Raw genomic sequence first — 24,949 nt, forward strand, 5'->3', positions numbered from 1 at the left:
TTTCATTTCGTGAGAGGTGATGTCGGGGCAGGACACGGCGATAGCCAGGTGATGGCGGCGATGGGGACCATGGGAACGTACTGATGGACTCAATTGGACGGAACGGTCGACTGGATCAATTTAGGAGATTGGCTGATTCAATTGGGTGAGATAGTTGTCTAGGGACGGTCAGTTGACGGGCTCAATTTAACCATATGATTAACTGAGAAGTTGTGGAGAGGTCGATTGGCTCTATTAGATCAGATGTTTTACTGAGATGATGTGGGGACAATCGACTTACCCAATTTGGTAAATGGTTGAGGTGGTTGATTGATTCAATTGAATGAGATAATTGATAGAGACATTGGCTCAATTGGACCATATGCTTGACTGAAATGATGTGGGGACAGTAGACGGACTCAATTGGATCAGATGTTTGTCTAGGATGATGCTTGACCAACTCAAGTGTTGATTGACTCACAGTGAGCCAGACTGAGACTCCCCCTCGTACATGGACCAGACTTGTCGGGCGATATCCTCCGTGGTGCACTCCGGGAGTCCCATAAGTGCCTGCACGAGTTGTTCTCGCGCGGCTTGGTCGAGTCCACGAACCATATCCGTGTCTGATACTACGCCCGGTGCGATACTCAACGCTCGAACCCCCCAAGTGGCCGTTTCCTGTGCAATCGCAGCCGTATACTGCGTGATGGCCGCCTTCGTCGCTGCGTAGACGCTCGTCCCAGGTAACGCGTGCCCTGTCTCCCCCAGCAACGAAGACACATTGATGATACAGGGGCTCGGTGTAACTTCCAGTAGAGAACTGCCCCGGCGCCTCCCAGCCCGGATCATATGTTTCGTCGCCACGTTACACAGTGTGAACATACTCATGAGGTTAACGTTGACGATCCTCTGGGCGACCTCCGCTGGAGTGTTGACGCTAAGTGCCCGCTGTGTCACACCAGCACAGTTCACAAGCAAGTTGACGTACTGGGCATCTTGCCCCCGTCGTGCGCGCGGGAACAGCGAGAACCTCCCCCTCCTCGCAGTTGTCCTCACTGCGCCAACGAACGCCCTTGAACGTGTCCCTCGTGTCCACTGCGGCCACTGCGCAAGGTCCACCGCTAGCGCGGTGTGTCTCTGCGAGTGAGTCGTGAAGTGGAGGTGCGATCCTGGTGCGACCCTCCGTGCGGAATCCCAGGAGGACCCGACCGCGATACAACTAAGGCCATGCCGGGACAACTCCCGTACCACGGCCTGTCCGATCCCTCGTGTCGCTCCAGTCACTATCGCTACGGGCTCCATTGCTTGGTTGTACTAGAAGTGGTAGTTGTAGTTGTAGGAGAAGTAGTTTGCATCAGATTATATAACTGTTCAGACGAGTGATGAACGTGTAGTATTTACAGGTATGGACGTATGTGGGGGGAGCACAGTATTGCAAGTCGTTACAGATGCGGTCACTTCTTCTCTTGCTCTTTCCCCTGCTCTCGCTCTTGCAACTCCCCGCCCTTCTCAAAGGGCGCCTCCCTGCGCGCATCGTCCAATGCCGGCTTGATCCCCTCCTTGACGAGGTTCGCATCTACACACGCAGAGTAAGCGTACCACTCCTTGGAACACGGGTTCTCGACGGACCGGCCCTTCAAGAACTGCTCGCTGTACCACTCGTTGAAACAGCTGTCGTACCGCTTCTTCAGCGGAGTGCACTCCGGCGCAAAACTCGCTGACATCGCACTGCCCATGTCTCTCTCTGCCAGTGGCACCAGGTGCAATCACTCAACCAGTAGACATCACCTTGGACTTCAACGTCGTCGAAGTCGAAGTCGGCGACGGTTTCCCGGGTAAAGACGCCCCGAGGACGACCCTGGTCCCGGCTACTTGGTCGGGAACCGCAGCGTGTCCGGCGAGCTGAAGAGCGCGTCGCCGTCGTCTTCGCCTCGTGGGTGTCGATGCGAGGACCCCCGCTGCGGCGAGGGCACGGCGCTCGAACTCGACGCGTACTCCTGCTGCAACAGCAGCGAGATCTTGCGCTTCTTGCTCTGCCTCTGCAGCGTGCTGCCGCCGGCGTCGTCGTCCTCAGTGGACGCAGAGGGCGGCGGAGCAACCCTCTCCGCCTCATCATCGCTCGAGTCCGGGAACTGCAAGATCTGCCCTGTCGAGGTTGTGTTTGGTGCGTCCTCTGGGAATATACTAGTACCTCCGCCAGCAACAGGGGCCCCAGACGTATCCTCCCCGGGTCCCAGCAGGTTCACCTCCGCGGTGTGTTGGAACAACTCCGCGAGCCAGCGCGTGCCCTGCAGAACCTCGTCCAGCAACTCGCCGTACCGCCGCACCCGCGGGATCACGTCCCGCGTGAGCCGCGCGAAGCAGTGTCCGAAGTTCGCGTCAATCCGTTGCAACTCAGCAACGATCTCCTGGTCCAACTCCTCCACCGTCGCGTGCATGCCCTCTTGGTGACCAAGAGATAGCAGTAACCATCAACACCGTCACAGTCTTCAACAACAACACCTCTAAATCGAAGTGGTTACCCGAATCTCGTGAAGTTGAAGACCTTCATTTGAAGAGAAGACGGTGAAGCCTGCGACGACAGTTGGTGTCTGTGTTGCTGGTGCTGTTCGTTGCTTGCACGCTCGGTAGCACCATGTCGCAGAGGAAGTTGCAGCAGGATATTGACAAGCTGCTGAAGCGGGTGCGCGAGGGGCTAGACGACTACGAGGAGGTGTATGCGAAGTTTCAGGCGACTGATGCGGAGAACGGGTCGTATAGGGAGAAGCTCGAAGGAGATCTAAAGCGGGAGATCAAGAAGCTGCAGAAGCACAGGGAGCAGATCAAGACGTGGCTTGCGAAGGACGACTGCAAGGACCGGGCGCCGCTACTGTTGGAGAACAGGCGCGCCATAGAGCATGGGATGGAGCGGTTCAAGACCGTAGAGAGACTCATGAAGACGAAACAGTTCTCGAAGGAGGCGTTGCTGAACCCAGATATTACGAGGGACCCGCGGGAGTTACAGAAAAGAGAGCAGATGCAGTTCGTGCAGAGGTGTATAGAGCAACTACACACGCAATTGGAGAGGCATGAGGCGACTCAGGATTCGCAGCAGTGCGCGCGACACGAGTTCCATATCGCTCATTTGGAACATGTTCTCAAGTTGCTACAGAACGATGGGATCGACCCGGATACAGTCGCGGAATTCCAAGAGGATATCAGTTACTACGTGGACAACAACGAGGAACCAGATTTCGTAGAGTACGAGACCGTGTACCAGGACATGAACGTGGATCTGGGTAAAAGTACAAGTACATCGCAGCAGGCAGTGGACCCAACGCACAGGAAACGCGAGGACAAGTCCCCCAGGAAGAAACAGTCCACGAAATCGTCTGTTATGTCATCCCCAGAGAAGACCACCGCAGCAGGGATCGCCATGGCGGACTCCACAGAGCAGGAACGCACACCGTCGAAGAAGAGGGAGAGGGATACACCGTCTCTCCAACAACAACAGCAACAACAGCAACCGGACTTGCAGTTCCCACAGGACAAGTCGAAAGAGATTCAGGACTCGATCGCCCAGGACCTTGCCAGCAAGCGCGCGTTCAAAAACCCGCTTTTCAACAGCGAACTGCCCTTCTGGCTGGACACGAAGAACACGCTCGTGCAGCCGCACGACGAGATGCCCGCGCAAATGGCCGCACAGCTGGAGTCCTCCCTGTTGAACTGTCCGGACTCCCTCGACGCGGACTCGCCGTACCTTTACAGGAAACAACTGTCATTACCGCACCCTACGTCGATCTTCTTCCCCAATGAACCTATACGGTTCGTCTACACTTTCGAGACACCGGGGGACCACACGAGCGGCGACATATACGCTAACACCTCGCTCGCGAAGATCCTTACAAAGTTCGACCTCGACACGCTCTTCTTCATCTTCTACCACTACCAGGGCACGTACGAGCAGTTCCTCGCCGCACGCGAACTCAGCATCAACAGGGACTGGCAGTTCAACAAGAAGGACCGCTGCTGGTACTACAAAGAGATCGAGAAACTGCCTCCAGGAATGAACAAGTCAGAGGAGGAGTCCTGGCGGTACTTCGACTACAAGAAGTCCTGGCTGGCAAGACGTTGCAACTCGGACTTCGTGTACAACGAGGCAGACTTCGAGAAGTTGTAGTTCTACATACATACGTATACACACACACACATAAAAGAGTTCACGGCAACTCCCTCTTGAGGAACTCCTCGCTGAAGTAACTTACTTGTTCGAAGTTGTACTCGAACCCGTTGATCCCACCGTAGTACGGGTCGTCCACGATTTTCCGGAACTTCCCACCAGTATTCCACTCCCCGAACAGCTCGACTCGTGCTTTCGAACCCTCAGGTTTCAACCGCAACAAGTTCCCCAAGTTCGCCTCGTCCATGCACACGACGTAATCGAACTCGTCGAAGTGGGACTTCCGGATCTGCTGCGCGCGGTGGTCCACGGGCACACCGTGGTTCCGACACGTCGCAGCGCTCCGCTCATCGGGGGGTTCACCAACGTGGTACCTCGCGGTCCCGAACGACGCGATCTTGCCAAACCGGTCCAATAGCCCGTGCTCCTTGACCGTGTGTTTGAAGACGGCCTCCGCCATGGGCGAGCGGCAGATGTTGCCCAGACACACAAACGCAACGCTAATTTTCCCCTCGCTCGCCATTGACTTCGTCCGAGGACCCAACGACCCAGACTAGAACGGCAGATACGTTTTTCCTCAAATCTTCAGATAATTCATCGATAACTTACTTATATATATTGTTAACATAACCTACACACGTAAACGAAGAGATTGCGGGTCAGCTTAGAAGGCGCATCTCAATGGGGAGATGACTTCTTGGCCCTTGTAGAACTCGACGGTCTTTTCCGCTCTTGTGGCGACGCCCTCTGGGGTGAACCCGAACTTCTTGAACACAAGAGGAGCTGGGCCGGAGGCACCGAACCTGTCTAGACCGAAGGATTGGTGTGCGTACTTGCCCCAACCGGAGGTGGACAGCACTTCGACGGACAAGACTGGGATTCTGTCTGGTAGGACGGACAGTCTGTACTCTTGTGGCTGCTTGTCGAAGGTCAAGAAGTCTGGTAGAGAGACGATACGAGCCTTGATGCCCTTAGCGGCCAACAACTTGGCGGCCTCAACGGACAGGGACACTTCGGACCCAGTGGCGGCCAAAGTGATGTCTGCGTCGGCACACTCCTGTAGAACATAACCACCCTTGACTGCCTTCTCGATGGAGGAACCTTCCAACTGTGGCAAGTTCTGTCTTGTCAAGGCGATGACGGATGGGGTCCCGGTGGACTCGAAGGCGACTTTGTACGCGGCAGAGACCTCGTTACCATCGGCTGGTCTGAAGACGTGCAGGTTTGGCATGGCTCTGAAGTGGGACAGAGTCTCGATAGGTTGATGCGTTGGACCATCTTCACCGACACCGATGGAGTCGTGGGTGGCGACCCAGATGACATTTTCCTCGGCAAGGGCGGACACTCTGATGGCACCGGCGGCGTAACCCAAGAAGTTCATGAACGCACCACCGTATGGCTTGTAGTTGGCACCGAAGGCGGCGATACCGTTCATGATGGCACCCATACCGTGTTCTCTGATACCGTATCTTAGGTATCTACCCTTGAAGTCACCCAGCCCGGTGGAAGGTGGTTGGAAGTCGACGGCCTCCTTCCATCTGGTCAAGTTCGATGGGGTCAAATCGGCGGACCCACCGATCATCTCTGGTAATTCGTCGTAGATGTGTTGGAAGACGATCTCGGACAACTTTCTCGTGGCGAACGCGGAGTCCGCTGGAGTGTAAGTTGGCAACTTGGCGGCCCAATCTTGTGGCAATTGGCCCGCCAGTCTTCTTGCCAAGTCGGCGCCCAATTCAGGGTACTTCTGCTCGTACGCCTTCAACAATTGGTCCCACTTCTTGTTGGCCTCTACACCTGGCTGCAACACTTTCTTCTGGTAGAAGTCGTACACTTCCTGTGGCACTTGGAAGGACTTGTCTGGGTTGAAACCAAACTTCTGTCTCAATTGCTTCAAGTCCTCTGGTTTCAAGGGGGAACCGTGAACACCGGAGGTGTTTGCGTTCAAGGAGCCAAACCCGATCGTGGTGTGCAACTTGATCATGGTTGGTTGTTCCTTGTTCTGCTTAGCCTTGGCGATCGCAGCGGCGATCCCAGCCAAGTCCTCGTTCCCGTTCTCGACGGTGATGACTTCCCACCCGTAAGCCTCGTATCTCTTGGCGACGTCCTCAGTGAAGGACAGAGAGGTCTTACCATCGATGGTGATCCTGTTGTCGTCGTAGATCAGGATCAAGTTCCCCAATTTCAAGTGACCGGCAAGCGAAGAGGCCTCAGAGGAGACACCCTCTTGCAGACACCCGTCACCGCAGAAGGAGTAAGTGTAGTTATCGGAGATCTCGAAACCTGGCTTGTTGTAAGTAGCAGCGAAGTTAGCCTGGGCAATGGCCAAACCAACGGCGTTACAGATACCTTGCCCCAATGGGCCCGTGGTGACCTCCACACCTGGCAATTCACGTTCTGGATGGCCTGGGGTCCTGGAGTCCAACTGTCTGAAGTTCTTCAAATCCTCAATGGAGAAATCGTACCCGGTCAAGTGCAACATGGAGTACAGCAGGGCACAGGCGTGACCGTTCGATAGGACAAACCTGTCTCTGTTGACCCAGTTTGGGTTCTTAGGGTTCATCTTCATCTGCGAGAAGAGAACGTGAGCAGCGGGCGCCAACCCCAGTGGGGCACCTGGATGGCCGGAATTGGCCTTGCATACCTGGTCCACACTCAGCAGTCTGGCGGTGGAGACAGCTAGTTTATCAATTTCACCGAATGACATGATTTGCTTGCTTTGGGTGTGTAAGGCGGGGGGGTGGATATATATATCTAGTATATAGATGTGGGTGTCGAGTGAGGGAAACACTAAGAGAAAAGAAAGAGCTACAACTACAAACAGGAACAGCAAGAGCAGCACCAACTCCCTCCCCTCGACCTGTAAGTTCATGAGAGTTGGCTCCCGTTTATATAATAAATTGGCTCGAGCGACTGTAGTGGTGGCAGGAGGATAGAGTAAGCCGAGAAATGGAATCTCGAAGAAAAAAGGAGCGCTCAGTTAATCAACGGCCCCCCGCACAGAACCCGCCGCAGCGGCCGCCGCTGAGATCAGGGGCGGGGTTATGGCGGGCTGTCGTCGCTCGTGATGCTGGGTGAGTTCCATTGTGTGGTAAGCATAGGGGGGTTACCCCTATTATACACGTCTCGAGGCCCTTTGACGTATATTAGGAGTAGTAGTAGTGGGTAGTGCGGAAAAGGGGGATCGTTTAGGAGTTGGGGGTATTGGATCTTGAAAATTGATATACCTGCTCTGGAGATGTGCAGAGTTACTTAACGTGGGCTGGTGCGCCCCCTTATTGTTACACGGTTACAGTTACGTGTGCACACACGCTTTTATATACGGTCTTGTCTTGGCCCCCCCGTGTCTTGCATGCTACATTGCGTGGTGGTCGCCGAATGGATCCTCGTCCTCGCAGTCAGGGGTGCCGCGCCGCGCAGCAGGAATAGGAGGCCGCGGCCTCGTGTTGCTGTGCGACGCTAGCGACTCAGGGATGTCCAGATCAAGGATGAACGAACCAGTAGTCGTAGTAGTGGTGGCTCGGTCGTCGTCGTCCTCCTCGTTGATCTGGACAAGCCGCGGCCTCCCGCCCTTGACCGCAGTGGTCAGCGACTCTTGTGGAGCACGGGAGGAGCGTATCCGTGGCGTGCTGCCCGTAGTGGCTACACTTCGCGAGTCGTCGTCTAGCCCTTCTAATATCGAGGACCCAAGCGTGATGTGTGACCGGACGTCCCCCGGTGTGTTCAGGCGGTGTGACACACGGGCAGGGTGAGGGTGGGTCCCTGCAGTGGTCACGCCGGGGATGAACGCAATCGGTAAAATGTTGGAGGCACCAGTGCGGACAGTGGACGCATGGCTCGCACGGTCGCCCGGGACAGACAGTTGCTGGATCTCTCTCAGTTGGGCAGTCGTGGCAGCATTGCGCGGACTCGCCTGCAAGTACGCATGCACGTTGACAGCCTGTTTCGCATCCTCCGCAGCAGCCATCTCTTCCGCTTCCTCTTCCTCGTCAGAATCCACATACAACTCCCCCTCGTCGTCATCGTCGCTGATGTCTCCCCCGAGGTTCTTGATGTGGAACGCCTCCTCTTGTAACCGCGTCTTCCTGGGTTTCCAATAAAACCTGTAACAGAACCAAACAACAAGCAGAAACAAAACACCGGCGCCAACACCACCAACAACACCACTGACCACATTATTACGCACACTGCCTCCACTGCTGTTGCTCGCGGCGGTCGAACCCGTCGTGGTACTGTTCCCCGTGGAGTTGCCGTTGCTCAAGGAGATCCCGCTCCCGACCTGCTCGGACCTCTTCGCACAGTACGTCACGGGACACTTGCGGCACGTCAGCGACGTCATCACACAGTACTCGTCGTCCCCACACGTCGGACACTGCGCCGTGGTGTTACATACGACACACCCGGCAGAGTTCGTCGCCGTGGGGACCGCACTGATCTGGGTCGCCGTGCCCGCAGCAGAGGAGGGGAATAGCGTGATCGCAGACATTGATCCGTGTCCTGCTTAAATGACAACTGGGCCCAAGTACACTATACACAGACGCCCGTTTATATCTCTTCCATCCTGGACCAACAAAGCAAGAATCTTCTTGAAACGCATCCTCGAGGCATCGAGAACAAGAAAAAGCAATAAAAGTATCCTGCTTTTGTGTCGCGAAAAAATTACCGAAAATGGAAAATAGCATATTACGTAATGACGTAATATGGCTGAATTCGCGTCCGGTGCCTTTAATTGTTGTTATAGCATGTACAGAGTGTGTATAAGTATATGGAGCAGGCCCGATCACTGTGCGGTTGTTCTTCTGCCGAATCCGACGTGGGGAAGTTTCCATCTGGACCTGCCGCGGACGGGCGTGTCCTCAGCCGCGCGTTCTGCCGTCTCGCAGTCGCAGTGGTGCTTGTTTCGTAATGTCAAGTACTTCAGCGCGTTCTGTGCGCGCGTGCGGGCCCTGCTGTGTCCGCTGTGCTCGCTGGATAGGTAGCTCTCTCCCTGCGAGTTGCTGTTGTGGCTGGGCAGAGCACCCAGTTGCGGGGACGCGGATGACGCTGCAGGGCTCTTGCTCCCGTAGGGCACGAGCTTCGTCTGCACGTTTATGTCCACTACATCTTGGTCTCCGAGCGGGAATAGCTGCAGCATCTCCTTGTCGGTCTGTGAGTCCAGATGGTGCACCATCTCTAACTGCAGCAGGTTCCGTTTACGCAAGGAGTGCGGCGGACTGTCCGTTGTCCCCGTTTTGGTACACATGGACAGTATCTTATCTCTCAAATTGTGGAAAATAATTGCTGTGTGGGTAGAATTCGGGGCATCGCTAGTTGCTGTTGTGCTTTCCACACAAAACGCTCTACTGCCGCCGCCGATTTCAAGAGACTCAACCAGCTCCCGTAACGCCTCAGACTCTCGCACAACGTCTTGCAAGTTCTTCTCGCTCATCACTAGTTGACTGTTTTATATCTGTGTGTGTTCCGATATAAGCAAAGCAATTGGAAAGTGTCACAAACGCCGGTTCGTTCTCCCGGTTCTTACACTGTTTTAAAGCACCTTTTTTTTAGTGTCACCGAAAACCAAGATTTAAATTTAAGAAAAGCCAAGAGATGAAATTTTGGGAAAAGGAGGACTGACACTGTACTATCGTGTGCTAGACTCGCCGAACGCATAAATCTCTCGATGTTGGAGCAACCAAAGGACCCCTTCTGTGCCGTGACAAATCCTGCGTCAGGATCGTTCATTGACCTTTCGCAGCTCTCGGCGAGTCCGAACAAGCAGAACACGAAGAAGAAAGGCGGTCAGAAGACAAATTTCGACAAGTCCAAGACAAGGTGGCTCGTGAAGGGGTATGGCCCGGACCTCGGTTTGAACTTTACGCTGAGTGTGTGTTCATCGCCTGTGGTGGATGAAAGCGACGAGTCCCACCAATTGAAGAATACTACTGGAGCGTACTACTTCGACAGCAAAAGGGGGAAATACGTATCCATTGGCGACTTCAGCACAAAACCGAAACTGTTCGGAGTGACAAGTAAGAAACTGACTTTGGAGTACGGGAACGGTGATTCGTGCCCGAACAGTGTTGACAGGAAATCTACACTGCTAAATTTTGTATGTGACAGGGACATACTCAACAGTAAGGCACAGATAAGTTACATCGGGGACCTGCATAACTGTTCGTATTTTTTCGAAGTACGCTCCGTGTATGCGTGCCCCACATCTACAAACAACAACGAGTTCAACGCCTGGGGGATTTTCTTCGGAATATTCGCCGTGTTCTGCCTCGTGGAGTTCTGCCGTAGGTGGATCGCCGCGATGACGCAGAGGGGCAGAACCCTTGATGCCTCGCTGGCACCACCAGCTGCTGCTGCAGCCCGCGGGGACTCTACTGCGTCCCCCTACGGCCTTCCAGACACAAGCACCAACTCTGCTGTCCCACGCTGGGAGTTCATAGAAGACGAGTCCATATTCACAAGATTCATACGAAGCGTCACCGACTGGACGAGATACTGGAGGCCGAGAGGGCACCCGTTCCGCAGGTCCTCCACGCCGAGCGCAAGAAATACAATCCGCCTGAATAGCCCGTCGGAGTCATCCTACTTCAGAGACATGGAAACGCAAAACGAGATACTGGACTCACTGGATTCAACTACTACTAGAAGCAGCAATTGAACCACTGACTGCGTCCTGTGACTGCACCAGAACATCCGTACACCCCCACTGTGCATAAATAATAAAAAAATACATATTTTTTCCTTTTTCTCAGAAAATACCCCTTTTGGGACTCCTGCTTACTCCGCAGGTGTCCCAATCCGGTAGCGTTTTGTACGAGATCCAGCCGTCGTTTCTTTTTCTTCTTGTGGTTTCTGCGGTGTTTCTTACTGGCCCCCACTTCCTCTTTCGGACAGTTCTCCCACGTTGCTTTTTTCTTCCCGAAGAAAACGAAGCAAAAAAGAACCGTGAGAATTTCCTTTTTAGGAGACGCTGAATCTTTGGTGAACAGAAAATAGAACCGGTTTCTGTCACTTTTGACGAAAGTGAAAATTTTTCTCGTTGCTGGCAATTTCTTGCTCATCGAATATAAATATTTGACCGATTTCTGGCTCGTTAAACTGTTGGTTTATTCGTCTTCCTGTATCTTTTCCGTTTCCTCTCTTAATATGTTTGGAATGGAGTAACCACAAACTACCAACTAAGCTACAATGGGTAAGGAAAAGTCTCACATTAACGTTGTCGTTATCGGTCACGTCGACTCTGGTAAGTCTACTACCACCGGTCACTTGATTTACAAGTGTGGTGGTATTGACAAGAGAACCATCGAAAAGTTCGAGAAGGAAGCCGCCGAATTGGGTAAGGGTTCTTTCAAGTACGCTTGGGTTTTGGACAAGTTAAAGGCTGAAAGAGAGAGAGGTATCACCATCGATATCGCTCTATGGAAGTTCGAGACTCCAAAGTACCAGGTCACCGTCATTGACGCTCCAGGTCACAGAGATTTCATCAAGAACATGATTACCGGTACCTCTCAAGCCGATTGTGCTATCTTGATTATCGCTGGTGGTGTCGGTGAATTCGAAGCCGGTATCTCCAAGGACGGTCAAACTAGAGAGCACGCTTTGTTGGCTTACACTCTAGGTGTCAAGCAATTGATTGTTGCTGTCAACAAGATGGACTCCGTCAAGTGGGATGAATCCAGATTCCAAGAAATTTGCAAGGAAACTGCTAACTTCATCAAGAAGGTCGGTTACAACCCAAAGACTGTTCCATTCGTCCCAATCTCTGGTTGGAACGGTGACAACATGATTGAGGCCACCACCAACGCCCCATGGTACAAGGGCTGGGAGAAGGAGACCAAGGCCGGTGTCGTCAAGGGTAAGACCTTGTTGGAAGCCATTGACGCCATTGACACTCCAACCAGACCAACTGACAAGCCATTGAGATTGCCATTGCAAGATGTCTACAAGATCGGTGGTATCGGTACGGTGCCAGTCGGTAGAGTCGAGACCGGTGTCATCAAGCCAGGTATGATCGTCACTTTCGCCCCAGCCGGTGTCACCACCGAAGTCAAGTCCGTCGAAATGCACCACGAACAATTGGAGCAAGGTCTTCCAGGTGACAACGTCGGTTTCAACGTCAAGAACGTTTCCGTCAAGGAAATCAGAAGAGGTAACGTCTGTGGTGACTCCAAGAACGACCCTCCAAAGGCCAGTGAATCTTTCAACGCCACCGTCATCGTCTTGAACCATCCAGGTCAAATCTCTGCCGGGTACAGTCCAGTCTTGGATTGTCACACCGCTCACATTGCCTGTAGATTCGATGAATTGTTGGAGAAGAACGACAGAAGATCCGGTAAGAAGTTGGAAGACTCTCCAAAGTTCTTGAAGTCCGGTGACGCCGCCTTGGTTAAGTTCGTTCCATCCAAGCCAATGTGTGTCGAAGCCTTCACTGACTACCCACCTCTAGGTAGATTCGCCGTCAGAGACATGAGACAAACCGTCGCCGTCGGTGTCATCAAGTCCGTCGTCAAGTCCGACAAGGCTGGTAAGGTTACCAAGGCCGCCACCAAGGCTGCCAAATAAGAAGCTTGACCCTTAAAAGCCGCGAGGGATTCTACTGGTTGGAAAAATTAATTTCTTCAACTGGATGCGCCCCAAGTAGGTTTCTTTTTGCTATGTCTTGTTCTTTGACTGTATAGTTTAGATACTCCTAATATATAAAAAAAATTTTCATATAGGCTACAACTGTTGTGCCGGTCCTTTACACCCAGTAGGGTTCATTCAAGAACTATGCAACCCTTCTATCGTTGTAATCGTAAGGTGAAATGGCAAGCCCCTTGTTCTTCCTTGCTGCCCTGAAAATCGTTTCTAGAATATCAATTAGCTCTTGTTTATCATCAAGTAGGAAATTCAACTTGTTGTTATTCCCAGTCCCAAAATCGCACATCATGTGTTTGTTCTTGTAAAAAAACATTAAACAGCATGGATCATCCAATTCGTACATTTCATTAAAATCGGGGACTTCTTCGATATCCACCAAGTATATACTCACAAACCTTGACACTTTCTCGCTGACGGAGTAAAGCAGCTCATCTGTGAGAGCACATTCCTTTGATTGATCGTGGCCAAACCGCACCACCACTAGTTTCTCATCTTCCTGGACAATAGCCTGATCAACATGCCACCCTGTGTGTAAATGGTGTAGAAACGTGCTGGCCATGCCTCATCGAGTTACAAAACACTGTCAGGCTTCCTGTGATGACCGTTGACCATCTTGGCACTACCTGTAAAATTATAACAGAGGTAGTGAGTTTCCGTATATAGTGATTGACATAAGAAAGCTTTAAGCAGGGCCACTAATGATGTGTTCCGGTAATAACAAAAGTAATTACTGGTTAAACCGCACTCTCTGAGTCGACCGATTATTGGTTTTCTGCGTGCTGCTTTATTGGAATCATATTTTGTTAAGTTGAAAGTCTTCCTTTGGGAATGTACCCGTCGACCCCGTCAACAACGTTTAATGGATTTAACTGCACAGATTGGGTCGATATGGCACCCTTCGTCCTCGTATATCGTTCAATATCAAATTTCCAAAAAATGTAGCAACTCAATCCATGTCCTCAATGACCGGCCGCTTATGATTGTTAAGAGTTAACAACTACATCTGAGCACGTAGCTTAACTGGTGGAATGGTTATGGATGACTTAATTGGAGTTGAAGCCTCCGTTTTCATCGAAGCACACCCCGATTGGAATGCCGTGTTTTAAAACAGAGAAGGAAAAGAAGTAACATGTGATTAGTGGTTAGCTGGTATATGTTTCTTACTTTCATGCATTTATTCCACAAATTCCATCAAAGAGTAGTTGAAAATGTATTCCTAAAATGACAAAAGTTGGCAGATCTAACTGAAAAATGCAATAATCAAAACGTAATATATACCTTTTCTCTTTAAAAGGCCAGTAAGTAAAGGGCCAGAATGTCAATAGAACTACTTTCTGCGGGATTTAGTTTGTTCTCAGCTTGTACTTCTCGATACTTGAAATTCACGTCTTTATTTAACTCTCTTCAACCGTATGATTGGATCACTAAGTTGCAATTATGTGTTTCTAAGAAGAGGCATGTTGTTATACGTTGTAGTCATAGGTACTGTAAAATTCTCCCCCGAATCTATGTCCCAGAGAATATATCAAGGTTACTATGGGCGACACCACATAGTACGGAAGACAAATATTTAGGCGGATGTTTACTTTCAGTGTAATCATTCGTAGATGTGTACTTGTTGTTCCATCTACTCTCGTCTTGTCAAGAAAATATGCCAAAGTAGAAAATGTGTTGGAGATCTCCGGTGAGAAGTTGGCGGCTAAGGAAATTATTGATTCTTCGTTATTCTCTCAACCAAAGTGATTTTTACTCTCCTCAAACAGACATTTTTTTCTATCACATCTATTCAATTTTAATCAACATTGGCCAAAGTGTCGTTTAACACTTCACTGTTTCTTCGTGATTATTCTGTGTAGGTTTTTACTGAAAAAAAAACTACGAGTAGCACAGGTACCAAGTATTAGCGGTGACTTTCAACGCTACTGATTACGAATATGGGCCCTTTGTCGTATACTTTATGCAATGACGTACGTTAATACAATGAGTGCAGAGCATCAAACAAGTAGTCACAGCAGGAAGTCGGGTGTGATACCAATAGATATCGTAGCATACGGATTGACATTTGCGGAAAGAAAAAATAATATGGGGCATACTGGGAATTGAACCCAGGACCTCTCACATGCTTGAGTATGCTGTTCCAAAGGTGTACCTCTGAATCGCCCAAAGCGAGAATCATACCACTAGACCACACGCCCGTATAATTTGATATTGTTTTAAAATTTTAAGTACTTTAAATTGCACACTTTTAGTCATACGTAATTTGATAAGTATGGTTGGAAAAGATCAAGTCAGGCGATATGCAGAACCAAAAATTAAAAAGAGAGTACATAATTAGGTTATAGATGTACACTAAGCAACATTATTTGACAAGACCTCGTACTGAATTTGTTATTTACCCTTTGTTAGTTGAATGAAACACAGAGTGGTGAATGTACGTCTATCTGCCCAAAATCATTTGTATTGGTATAAAAGATACATTCACAATACATCATCGAGGTGTTGGTATTAATAATTCTATGTTGTGAATATCACACAATGTTGCTATTTGGTAATAACTGAAAGGCAAATTATGAACACAATAGGACCAGAACATGGAGCATAAAACTATTATTATTTAGGCTCGTCTTTCTGAAGTTAACATATCGAAACCACTATTTTGAATAAATAGTTCTAATGAAATGCAATTTAATAAATAATTTCGAACAAGACCCAGCTTCTTGGATTTTACAACTAGCTACTCTTCCCAATTTTCAAGAACAAGAGCCCGCCAGTAAACGATGTAACATTATCTTCCTGACCGTATGTATAAGATACAGAAAAACTACATACCCTATGCAATGTTCTTTTAGAAACTAAAAAAAGGGCAGAGTACAGCTACAAATACTCAAAAGCAGATGCGCTAGTTGCAACCAGCGGGAAAGAAGACAGTCAGATGGCAGACAATGTAGTCCGATCTCGCTCGGGAATAAGCTGTTGCAACAAACGGGTTTAAATATCTTCATCACGATTCGCGCAATGAGAAAAAGTGGAAAATTAAAGAAAAAAAATTACTATGAAAAAAACCCTCGAAGACAGAGATCTTCAATAACCTAATGCAGCACACAGTTCCTGACGTTCGAGCTCAAACAGCTGTAACCTGACTTCTTCATTGCGATACAATTGATCACAACCGATCCTTTGCTTTTTGAAGAATGCCCCACAAATTTGAAGATAAAGTTATCTCGCTTTTTAACTACAGCTCTAGCTCATCGGATGTGAATACTCAGTCAATTGCAAACTTTATAAATAAGGAAATCACAAAGTCGAGCGGGTCTCAAAAAAACTTTGATATAGTGACTTTCTATTACTGTAGAGATGCTGTGACTATTCTGTCCGATTTAGTTAAGTTAGAAACAATCTTTCGAAGTAGCCGAGACGTCAAAGTGTTAAATGATGCCATAGATGAAAAATTCCTGAGCGGAGACGAGTTTGGCACGGACGAGATCCGCAATATCAAAACTTTGGCCTTCTCTGTTGCAAGTGTACAGGACCTGATAAGCAACCCAAATTATAAACAGTGCAAGTACAAAAATGTTGCGTTGAAGTGCATTATCAAATGTAACAAATTGCTATTAGGGTTGCACACTTTCAAGAATAAATTGGACCAACTGAGGAGTGTAATACAACGAAATATGCGTGGAGAACTACTGATAACTGATTCTATGACTCTGCTGCTTCAGTTATGGTTTCATTTATTGAAAACCATAAGAATACTAAACGTACATGTCGTGTGCACCTTTATTAAGGCCAAGTGCCTGTTAATCAATTTTGAGCTTACTTTATTGCTGGATTACGTTACGTACCATTTTGGTTCAGATGCCAATGTCAATGGGGAATGTTTTGGAAAGGTGCAAGTGAACTTACAAAAGACTATTAAATCGTTCAATTCCTTCATAAGCAACCTCATTAGCAGTTTAGAGACTGCCGAAGGGGAGGGAGACGACAAATTGTTTGGAGAATCTCTTGACGCCTTCCTTGACATTGAAGTCATGTATAATCAGTTGAACTTTGACTGGTTGATTTCGACGGAGCAATCTTCCAAAACGAAGGACCTCGCTCGGTCCGACAGTCCAAACAAACAGCTAAATCTACCTGAGCAAATCAACGAGCTCAGCCTTGACGACGAGGTTAGCGAAATACACAAAATATGCGAAAATATCGACGAGATCACAGATCTATTACCAGGAAGTGAAACTTACAAAAATGCCTCCTCAAACGTCTCCCAAGAGAGAGGAGCATCGATCACCAAACAGTTGCCCTCATTGTTGCATGCGTTCAATAACTTGAAGGAACTAGAGAATGACGTAAGACCCACAAGAGTGTCCACTCACCAATCCCCATCGGCATATGAGACTGAACACAAGGCCAGGACACAGTCCATGTCATCCTCCGTCTCTGCGTCTTCCACGTTATTCTCACGCGATACCACTAGTGAGAGAGACCACAGTGAATACATGTTTTCAAGCTTCATGCCATCTATGCTCATCTCAAGCAGCTCGCCAGGAGCATCTGCACATTCCACATCTCCTGAAAACTCCATGACAAACTCTCTAATGTCCTCACAGATACTAAAGAACGACTTCAAAAAGCTCTTGGAGATGCAACAGCTACAGCAGCAAGAGCTGTTCAACAAGACAATACCGACAAAAGAATCTTTCGCCTTTGGAAGCAAAATCCCGTTGCCCACAGCGCACGGGTTCCACAATACCTTACTGAACAATATCTACGGCATCAGCGACTGCAACAGACGGAGATAGCAGACAGGAGACGCCAATAGCCGTCTGTCACCATCTTTTATAAGCACTTTTACAAACCTTTCATATTCTTAAAGCCTTTTTCCAAAATGGAAAAAAATTATAATTGTACGTAGTAACATTGGGAAGAGAAGATTAAGTAATCGCGCTTGACACGCAAACAATTCTTACAGTTTTCCCACAATAAACTGCACTTGCGACGATCCATCATTGTTGATAAAGTAAGACGATGTCTGCGGTAGATGAGCCAAGACCGGTAAGGTTGGCTGTACTCGGCGGCGAGTCCACTGGAAAGACAGCGCTCGTATCAAGATTGACTTTGAACATTGTGCATGAAGTGCATTATCCAACAAGAAACCAAAATAACTGGCTGTTTGAATTCATCCCAAGATCAAAAATTGCGAAGACTATACTAGACAGCCAGGCACACGAGAGGTTACTACGTCGGACACCCGGGAGTGAATCACTGGAGCCCATCTTCAAATCGCCGTCGGTCAATGATGACATTTTGCTTTCGCCGTTGACCTTCCAGGCCTTCACTGATAACTTTGGATTCTTGAAGGCGCAACAGAGGGGTAATGTGAGTAATAGCTACCTTGCCAAGAATGCGGAAACGAAGAAGAGCAGTCAACTGAAACATAGCCATAGTCGTGAGCAGATGAGCTTCTCGAACTATATCAGTAGTACGAGTTCCAGTTCGCTTTCTACTGATTTTGACGCTGCCACAGTCGATTATGAAGGGTTTCAAGATTATGGTCTCCCTGTCAACTATGTTCCCCCAACGTACAATCCAATACCGATTGATATAATTGATACACCAGGCTTCAAACCGGAGATGGTCGTCCCATTTCTAGAGGTTTCATTGTTCAGGAACCTTGATAAATCTGTACTGAGGGGGCTTGCTAATGAGCCGCGACAACCAGTGTCAACTACGTCCTTACTGGTCGCTTCAGGTGCCTCGGAACTTAACGGTAAAATTGACGGATACATACTGGTTTACAGTGCCATCCCTGAACTATCGCACCACAGCATACCTGATCCGCCAAATTACGATGAAGATGTAGCTGAACCTTCTGCATCGTCCTTGGAAAACCAACCAAACGATACAGCAAAAAATTCCAAGTCAGGAGGGCTATCGTTACTGCCCGTAATACGATCGTGCATACTTGATGCATGGACTGAATTCCGCAATTACAAGACAAATTGGGCAATGGGACAAGAGGCGGATATTTATTCCCTGGTACACAGTTTGAAAGGTATATGGAAGTACTCAGGAGTCAGAGCAAGAAAATTAAAGAAGGTTAATAAGATGCGAACTTTCAAAACACACCTCGATACCATCGACCTGAATCCTGCCTCTCCAGATTCACCTCCTCCTTGCATTATAGTGTGTACACACATACACGATCCCATGGCCAGCCCGTTATTGGTTGAACGCGGAAGGGACATGGCCACACAATGGAACTCTAGTTTTGTCGCCGTGGATAACCTGGATGACTATAACGTGGATGTAACGTTAAGTTTGATTATCAAGGATATCGTCGAAAAGGAGAAGTTACTAAATAACGCTGGTGATGGGACCTCCGATTTCGTCGGTCAAGGACGTCACAATAGCCTCGGCAAGACGTCTGGTAGCATGTTGAAAAAAATCATGAAGCCATAGAAACAGCGTTTATAGTTCAGACAAGTGTCACTTTGCATATACAATAAGGTCCTGTATCTTCAAAACATTTCATTTCAGTCGATATAGAGAAATACTTCCATCCTCGTACCCTATGATATACCAGGAGTGCTCCGCAAATTGCAGAAGTCGTCTCTCTTTGCTTCTATCTGACAGTGCGACGGAGTCCATTCTTACACCAAATCTGCAAGAGTAGCAGTGGCTGTCAAAACCAGTAATACATTTCGTCTTAACATATCTAGACACCTTTGGGTCAGCTTTATTTTTATCAAAGGATCCTTGGGAAGACTCGATGGGGATCAATGAGCTTTTGGATTTCCAGTATTTTTCGATGAAACTAGTATCAACCTTGCTGGAATAGCTCTTACCGGTCCATGTCGACCACAGTAGATACTTGGACAATGACTTGATATCATAGATCTTTCGAGTGTGAGTGTCATGGATCTCAGAAGTGATAAACGCGAGATCATTCGATGTCGTTATTCCAGCACGGCTTTTCATATCTGACACCGCACACGTATCGGTTGTGATTATCGTATCAGTTGCGATTATTGTATCAGTTGATGAACCCAACAACTTAGCTCTATTATTAACGTCGATCTCCAAAGATAGTATTGGACGGGGGCAGTGCGGGGCGGATACATGCGTAACGACCACTAAACAATCGCCATCGCTGATGCTGTCAAAAACAAGCCGAAACCCTATTATTATCCCACTTTCAAAACCAATAAACATGGTACCGCTGTCATGACTGATAAATTTCATTACAAGCCCCAGTTTATCTATCTTAGGCAGACCATCGGGCAATACATTCGCAATCGACTCCCCAAAATGCAATTCTTTAGCGACTCTTTTCAATCTCTTCGTTGTGACATCAATTGTGTAGCAATCTATCGCCTCAGGATTGGTAGTGCTGCAGCAAAATAATGTCAAGAGGCCATTCTCCGATCGTGCAATGACGAAATTGGCGAAACTCATCGTATTCACCTTCATCTCAAATATCTCCTCCAACGTAGCCAAGTTATAAAGCCTCAAAGAGCAGTCCTCTTTGCTCAAGCAAGCCAACAAATTGGGCTCCACATACTGCGTTGCCGTTATCGCTGCCCCCGATTCTAGTTGGTGACTGCGAACTGATCTTCTCGTGATGAGGTCCCATACTATTATTCGACCCTTCTCATCCGTGGAGACCAATGTGGGTGTGTGGCAATCGTCCACCACAAGCACAGTAGTGACCGCACATGTATGAGCTCGTAATGTATAGTCGGGAAGCTTTGTATCGTCCATGTCTCGGCATGTACAACTGGTGCATTTGAGAAGAGAAGGCGGAAAGGCAGGACCAAATTTCACTGCGATTTGTTTTTTGTTCACTGTTCCAACATCCGATGGGCAACCAACAACGTTTACAGATCTGTAACTGACTTTAGTACTTACCTATATATCGCTGTTACATAACTATGACGATCCTGTAACCTTACGGTAATTTCCAAGAAGTACGCTATCAATTGTGTGTCACACTGTTTCGCTTTCTCCGTTGGTCAATCGGTATGGCAGGTTTCGTTGTTGTACCACCGTTGCCCTGCGGTTTTGCACGATTCAGCCCCTGTCCCGGTCTTTTTACACCTGGTAGTGCGACCGAAGGTGTAGATGGTGTATTAATGCTGTTCGGTTTTTTCCCGATTGTGGACGACCCGTAAAACGTGCTTCTAATTGAACTGTTCCCGCCCACTTTGGGCGATTGCCCGCCAAATGTCGATGGACTGCCACCAGAGGGAGTTCTGGAATTGGGCAATTGCCTCTGTCTCTTCTTGATTGTAATAGTGTCCTCTTCCTGAGACAAACCTGATTCTACCGTTTTTATTTCGTCCATGTTCTCCTTGCTCATTACTTGCTTTACATCAAGCGCCTCGAGATCTAAGCCGTTTTTCTCGGCATATTCTTTCGCGATGTTCTCGCTCACTCTGAAAAGAGTCAACCAAGACGGTAGGTCCAGCTGTTTCAAAGTTTGTTGTGCTTTTTGTTTTAGTATGGTTTCTATTAAACTGTGCCTGCTTTCAGAGACGGGGGTGGTGGAATTTATGGAGAGTTTCTTGAATTTGAGCAACTGGTCTTCTATTACATGGTTTGGCCCGTAATCACACTTTAGTTTTAGCGTTTGGCGTGCCTTTATGGCCTTGATTTGTTCGACGAGAGATTGGATCTCTGTTTCAAAATGAGACGTATAACTGTCCTGGGCCTGTAATACCGTATCGTAATTCCTCGTCAATGAGGCTGTTTTTTCTTTGTAGTCGTCGACCAATGCACTATTCTCTTCAATTTCCTTCTCCAAAGTAGAATTGCTTGTCTGCAGAGAATCAAAGGTCTGAACCAGCTCATCGATCTCCCCCTGCAGCTCGTTGATCTTCCTTTTCTTCCTTTGCAGCATTGAGTTTAAATTATCTCTTTCATGATTGTAATGGGAGATGTTTTCATTGAGCTTTATCTCCCTTTTCTGAGCATGATCCAGTTTTTCCAGCAGCGTGTGCGACTGTAACGTGAGCTGCAAATTCGTGCTAGTCAGCGTGTCCACTTTCTCGTGAAGTGTCTCAATAATTCGCGTAGAGGACGACCCAGAAGGATGCGTCTCGGTCGGAAGATGCTCATTATCATCTCCCACTGCATCGTTCTCTTTCAAAACATTTTCGATCCCGGACTCATAAATGTTAGCAACACTCTTATCCGGTCCACTGGCCATCACTTCCTCCCCACTATCTGTGTCTTGCGTCATCTGCGTCGATTGGCACCAGCAGAGAACAACCACAACTGTTAACCGCAGCGTTAAACAGCGTCAAATTCCGTCCACTCGAAATTTCACTGCAAAAATCGACGAAATTTTATAATGAAAGATGCGGTAATGAAGAAGAACAACTGTCCAGAGGGCTGAACGGTTACGAGGACAATCGACTCAGCTATTTCTTAGGGACTTCGTTGGTATCTGCAGGATGGACGACAATCTGTGGGGCGATTTTGCGGCGCCCACGGAGGCCACAGACAGGAACGGTGTGTCTACGGCTCAAGATGGTGCTAGGGAGATGGGTTCTGGTGCTGCGAACGACAAGGTGTCTGCAATCAAGGACACCGTGACTAGGTTGGACCATGCGGACCCTAAGATGGGATCATGGAGTGAACTGGTACAACTAATAGCGGATGAGACGCGGGGCGAGGAATTGACCACCTTCAAAGACCTATTACAAGATGTTTCCGACGTTAACGACAAGTTGCAGACCGGTGTCGCACTGATTCACTACATTATTGTGTTCAATAGGGCACCGTATATTGAGCTGTTGGCACTGAATACGAGAAGTGCATCTCCGCTAAACTTCAACCTGGTTGACGACGTGGTGGGTTACTCTGCTCTGATGTGGGGGGTTGCGCTTTCGAGGAAAGATTGTCTGATCGAACTCTTCAATTTTGCTGATTCGATCAACTTTGACTCGAGAAACAAAGAAGGGATTAACGTCTGGGACCTTCTTTTACCAGGAACCCCAGTGTACGATCTCCTAGACCAAAATAATATCTTCAGATACCGAAATCAAAAGAGTTCGTTTGTCCATGATAACTCCACCAACGCGGAAACGGTAAACGAAGGCGATGACCTTGATGACGCCAATTTGCAAAAAAACATAGACCTGCAAATCGCAGGGTTGTCGTTAAATGCATCGTACAATGATCACGATGATGACTTCTACAACAAAAGCAATTTGAAGGTCGATCCTTTAGGAGACAACACGGAACAGATTAGCTTCAACGATCTGGGTGACAAGTTTGACTTTAATAAACTGCAAAAATATCAGTATCTAGAGTTTTCTGATTACGATATTCCTCAAATACTGGACTACCTGATCACTTTGCCCAAACGTTATCCTCACATGACGACGTACCCTGCTGCACTTCTGTACCAGTGCGTGCGATACGCCGATAACAAAAAAAAGAATGCCAAAGCTGAGGTCCAATCGCTGTTGTTCCTAGCCTTCACCAAAATCGCTAGTTCTATCTCCACCGCCAACGTCACCACGTCAACAGAGACAACAAATAATGAAGGTGGTGACAACGACGACGACGAGAACGACAATCAACGAAGGGGTGCCAGTAGCACAAAGGATACAAAGCCTAAAAAATCTGTGGACATTGTCACTCAGTCCTATTGGATCGGAGCATTGACTTTCATTTACTACTACCTGACCAAAGACGAAACTTTTTTCAAGAGACACCCAAATATATTGCAAGAGCTTGTCAATACGTTGCATTCCATTATGGTCGAGCTGGTGACGTCAATCCACTCGAGACTAACGCCCTTGATCCAAAAGGCGCTCCTGAACTATACTACCATCGAGGACGTCAAAGAGACGCTGTACAAAAAAGACTGGAACTTTTTTAAGAAAAGGAAACATGCAAAGCTGGTCGCCAAACAGAAGGAAAGGAGATTACAGAAACATCACGAATTGGAGAAAAGCAAAAGTGACGATGATGCCGACGAACCTGATACACAGAGCACTAACACCGCACCGAAAGCCGAAGAAGAAGAGCAGAGAAGAAATTCCATAGATGCAGAGATATTAAGACACCTCTACCCACCTTCTCTAGAGGAACAAATGAAGCCATCCCCTTTGAAAATAGTTCAAATTTTTGGTGCTTTATTGTACGTGCTAAATCTACACCAAATTCATCCCTTGTTTCAACAACAGTGTTTGTCCATTGCCATTAAGTGGTTCTCAAATACTGTTTTCAATCAAATCTTGAAGGACAAAAAGAAGAAGACACTGTCGAGAGCTCGTGCAATTCAAATAAGATTGAATTTATCAACGCTAGAATCTTGGATTAAAAATAATGACCTTGTCGTCGAGAAACCCAAACTGATCGACGATTTCATGTGGGAAAGGTTTCCATTCACATTAGTTCAGGACTTGGCTGACATCGACTTGAACAATCCAACCCTGCATAGTGTCACGACTTATAAACCAGTTGGAGAGGTCATTGTAATCACTGATACGAGTAACTCTTTGTTTTTTTACCAAAGCTTCCACAAAATCGCAGACATTCATTTAACCCCATTGTTTCAGCTACTTCAATGGTTGCAGGTGGCAACAACATTGAATTCTGAGGAGGCTCTGGATAATACACTAACACTATTACCAAACCTATCTCCAGCACAGATACTTAAGGCAATTGATAAATACAATTATGAGGTAGGTGAGCACAAATTCGGCTCAAAACTGAGACAAAAGTTGAGTGGGATGGCAAAAATTACTTCCAAAATCACATATCTTGAAGAGAGACAAGTTCCGCTTGTTGCCTTGCCCACTGTACCTGAACTGACCGATTTGTTTGCAAATGAAAGAGATTACCAACCATTCCTGCCAGATGACATTCAGGATTTCGTTTACGAACTGCATGATGCAAACCACAAAATGAGGATGAACGATATAATGGACGATCATGATATGGTCGAAGAGACTGAGCTCCAAAAGGAGCTTTCCTATGGGAACGCGAATGACGTCGCAAGTGGAAACCCGTCCATCACTGCTGATAATATTTTCAACAGTATCGATGAGCCAACGAGTACTGTTGCCCAACCTGTATGGGGATCCGTTGCTGCAACTAACAATGACGAATTCGAAACAAACCCATGGTAAAGTGTGCTCTTTTGGCATTTGTGTAAAAATCTTAGTA

General features: G+C 48.0%; 16 protein-coding genes and 1 non-coding gene across 17 annotated transcripts; 6 read left to right on the top strand and 11 right to left on the bottom strand.

Annotated features, from left to right (window-relative positions):
- Positions 1-456: 456 nt before the first annotated feature.
- On the bottom strand, positions 457-1,281 carry OAR1 (3-oxoacyl-[acyl-carrier-protein] reductase (NADPH); the record flags this gene model as incomplete). Its single annotated transcript, XM_022611191.1, has 1 exon — positions 457-1,281. The coding sequence occupies one exon, from the start codon at positions 1,279-1,281 to the stop codon at positions 457-459; it is 825 nt and encodes a 274-aa protein (XP_022462625.1).
- A 152-nt stretch (positions 1,282-1,433) lies between these two features.
- Positions 1,434-1,715, bottom strand: MDM35 (Mdm35p; the record flags this gene model as incomplete). Its single annotated transcript, XM_022611192.1, has 1 exon — positions 1,434-1,715. One exon carries the CDS (start codon positions 1,713-1,715, stop codon positions 1,434-1,436), a length of 282 nt encoding a protein of 93 aa, XP_022462626.1.
- A 132-nt stretch (positions 1,716-1,847) lies between these two features.
- Positions 1,848-2,417, bottom strand: ASK1 (Ask1p; the record flags this gene model as incomplete). The annotated part of the gene is made up of 1 exon (XM_022611194.1): positions 1,848-2,417. The coding sequence occupies one exon, from the start codon at positions 2,415-2,417 to the stop codon at positions 1,848-1,850; it is 570 nt and encodes a 189-aa protein (XP_022462627.1).
- Positions 2,418-2,614: 197 nt separating this feature from the next.
- NOT5 (CCR4-NOT core subunit NOT5) lies at positions 2,615-4,138 on the top strand (the record flags this gene model as incomplete). The annotated part of the gene is made up of 1 exon (XM_022611195.1): positions 2,615-4,138. The coding sequence occupies one exon, from the start codon at positions 2,615-2,617 to the stop codon at positions 4,136-4,138; it is 1,524 nt and encodes a 507-aa protein (XP_022462628.1).
- Positions 4,139-4,178: 40 nt separating this feature from the next.
- On the bottom strand, positions 4,179-4,661 carry LTP1 (tyrosine protein phosphatase LTP1; the record flags this gene model as incomplete). Its single annotated transcript, XM_022611196.1, has 1 exon — positions 4,179-4,661. The coding sequence occupies one exon, from the start codon at positions 4,659-4,661 to the stop codon at positions 4,179-4,181; it is 483 nt and encodes a 160-aa protein (XP_022462629.1).
- Positions 4,662-4,802: 141 nt separating this feature from the next.
- TKL1 (transketolase TKL1) lies at positions 4,803-6,842 on the bottom strand (the record flags this gene model as incomplete). Its single annotated transcript, XM_022611197.1, has 1 exon — positions 4,803-6,842. The coding sequence occupies one exon, from the start codon at positions 6,840-6,842 to the stop codon at positions 4,803-4,805; it is 2,040 nt and encodes a 679-aa protein (XP_022462630.1).
- Positions 6,843-7,490: 648 nt separating this feature from the next.
- On the bottom strand, positions 7,491-8,621 carry OPY2 (Opy2p; the record flags this gene model as incomplete). Its single annotated transcript, XM_022611198.1, has 1 exon — positions 7,491-8,621. One exon carries the CDS (start codon positions 8,619-8,621, stop codon positions 7,491-7,493), a length of 1,131 nt encoding a protein of 376 aa, XP_022462631.1.
- Positions 8,622-8,915: 294 nt separating this feature from the next.
- On the bottom strand, positions 8,916-9,563 carry KNAG0A07330 (uncharacterized protein; the record flags this gene model as incomplete). Its single annotated transcript, XM_022611199.1, has 1 exon — positions 8,916-9,563. One exon carries the CDS (start codon positions 9,561-9,563, stop codon positions 8,916-8,918), a length of 648 nt encoding a protein of 215 aa, XP_022462632.1.
- Positions 9,564-9,797: 234 nt separating this feature from the next.
- MRL1 (Mrl1p) lies at positions 9,798-10,787 on the top strand (the record flags this gene model as incomplete). Its single annotated transcript, XM_022611200.1, has 1 exon — positions 9,798-10,787. The coding sequence occupies one exon, from the start codon at positions 9,798-9,800 to the stop codon at positions 10,785-10,787; it is 990 nt and encodes a 329-aa protein (XP_022462633.1).
- A 530-nt stretch (positions 10,788-11,317) lies between these two features.
- On the top strand, positions 11,318-12,691 carry TEF1 (translation elongation factor EF-1 alpha; the record flags this gene model as incomplete). Its single annotated transcript, XM_022611201.1, has 1 exon — positions 11,318-12,691. One exon carries the CDS (start codon positions 11,318-11,320, stop codon positions 12,689-12,691), a length of 1,374 nt encoding a protein of 457 aa, XP_022462634.1.
- Positions 12,692-12,896: 205 nt separating this feature from the next.
- Positions 12,897-13,328, bottom strand: DIB1 (U4/U6-U5 snRNP complex subunit DIB1; the record flags this gene model as incomplete). The annotated part of the gene is made up of 1 exon (XM_022611202.1): positions 12,897-13,328. The coding sequence occupies one exon, from the start codon at positions 13,326-13,328 to the stop codon at positions 12,897-12,899; it is 432 nt and encodes a 143-aa protein (XP_022462635.1).
- A 1,525-nt stretch (positions 13,329-14,853) lies between these two features.
- On the bottom strand, positions 14,854-14,964 carry KNAG0Atrna5P. The gene is made up of 2 exons: positions 14,928-14,964; positions 14,854-14,890 (listed from the first exon to the last, which is right to left on the bottom strand). It is a non-coding gene; the product is annotated as a tRNA-Pro (tRNA).
- A 996-nt stretch (positions 14,965-15,960) lies between these two features.
- Positions 15,961-17,565, top strand: MDM36 (Mdm36p; the record flags this gene model as incomplete). Its single annotated transcript, XM_022611203.1, has 1 exon — positions 15,961-17,565. One exon carries the CDS (start codon positions 15,961-15,963, stop codon positions 17,563-17,565), a length of 1,605 nt encoding a protein of 534 aa, XP_022462636.1.
- Positions 17,566-17,791: 226 nt separating this feature from the next.
- KNAG0A07380 (uncharacterized protein) lies at positions 17,792-19,225 on the top strand (the record flags this gene model as incomplete). Its single annotated transcript, XM_022611205.1, has 1 exon — positions 17,792-19,225. One exon carries the CDS (start codon positions 17,792-17,794, stop codon positions 19,223-19,225), a length of 1,434 nt encoding a protein of 477 aa, XP_022462637.1.
- A 69-nt stretch (positions 19,226-19,294) lies between these two features.
- ASA1 (Asa1p) lies at positions 19,295-20,527 on the bottom strand (the record flags this gene model as incomplete). Its single annotated transcript, XM_022611206.1, has 1 exon — positions 19,295-20,527. One exon carries the CDS (start codon positions 20,525-20,527, stop codon positions 19,295-19,297), a length of 1,233 nt encoding a protein of 410 aa, XP_022462638.1.
- A 214-nt stretch (positions 20,528-20,741) lies between these two features.
- Positions 20,742-22,007, bottom strand: KNAG0A07400 (uncharacterized protein; the record flags this gene model as incomplete). The annotated part of the gene is made up of 1 exon (XM_022611207.1): positions 20,742-22,007. One exon carries the CDS (start codon positions 22,005-22,007, stop codon positions 20,742-20,744), a length of 1,266 nt encoding a protein of 421 aa, XP_022462639.1.
- Positions 22,008-22,221: 214 nt separating this feature from the next.
- Positions 22,222-24,912, top strand: KNAG0A07410 (uncharacterized protein; the record flags this gene model as incomplete). Its single annotated transcript, XM_022611208.1, has 1 exon — positions 22,222-24,912. One exon carries the CDS (start codon positions 22,222-22,224, stop codon positions 24,910-24,912), a length of 2,691 nt encoding a protein of 896 aa, XP_022462640.1.
- Positions 24,913-24,949: the final 37 nt, after the last annotated feature.

This window comes from Huiozyma naganishii, chromosome 1 (genome assembly GCF_000348985.1).
Source record: "Huiozyma naganishii CBS 8797 chromosome 1, complete genome".
NCBI classification, from domain to species: domain Eukaryota; kingdom Fungi; phylum Ascomycota; class Saccharomycetes; order Saccharomycetales; family Saccharomycetaceae; genus Huiozyma; species Huiozyma naganishii.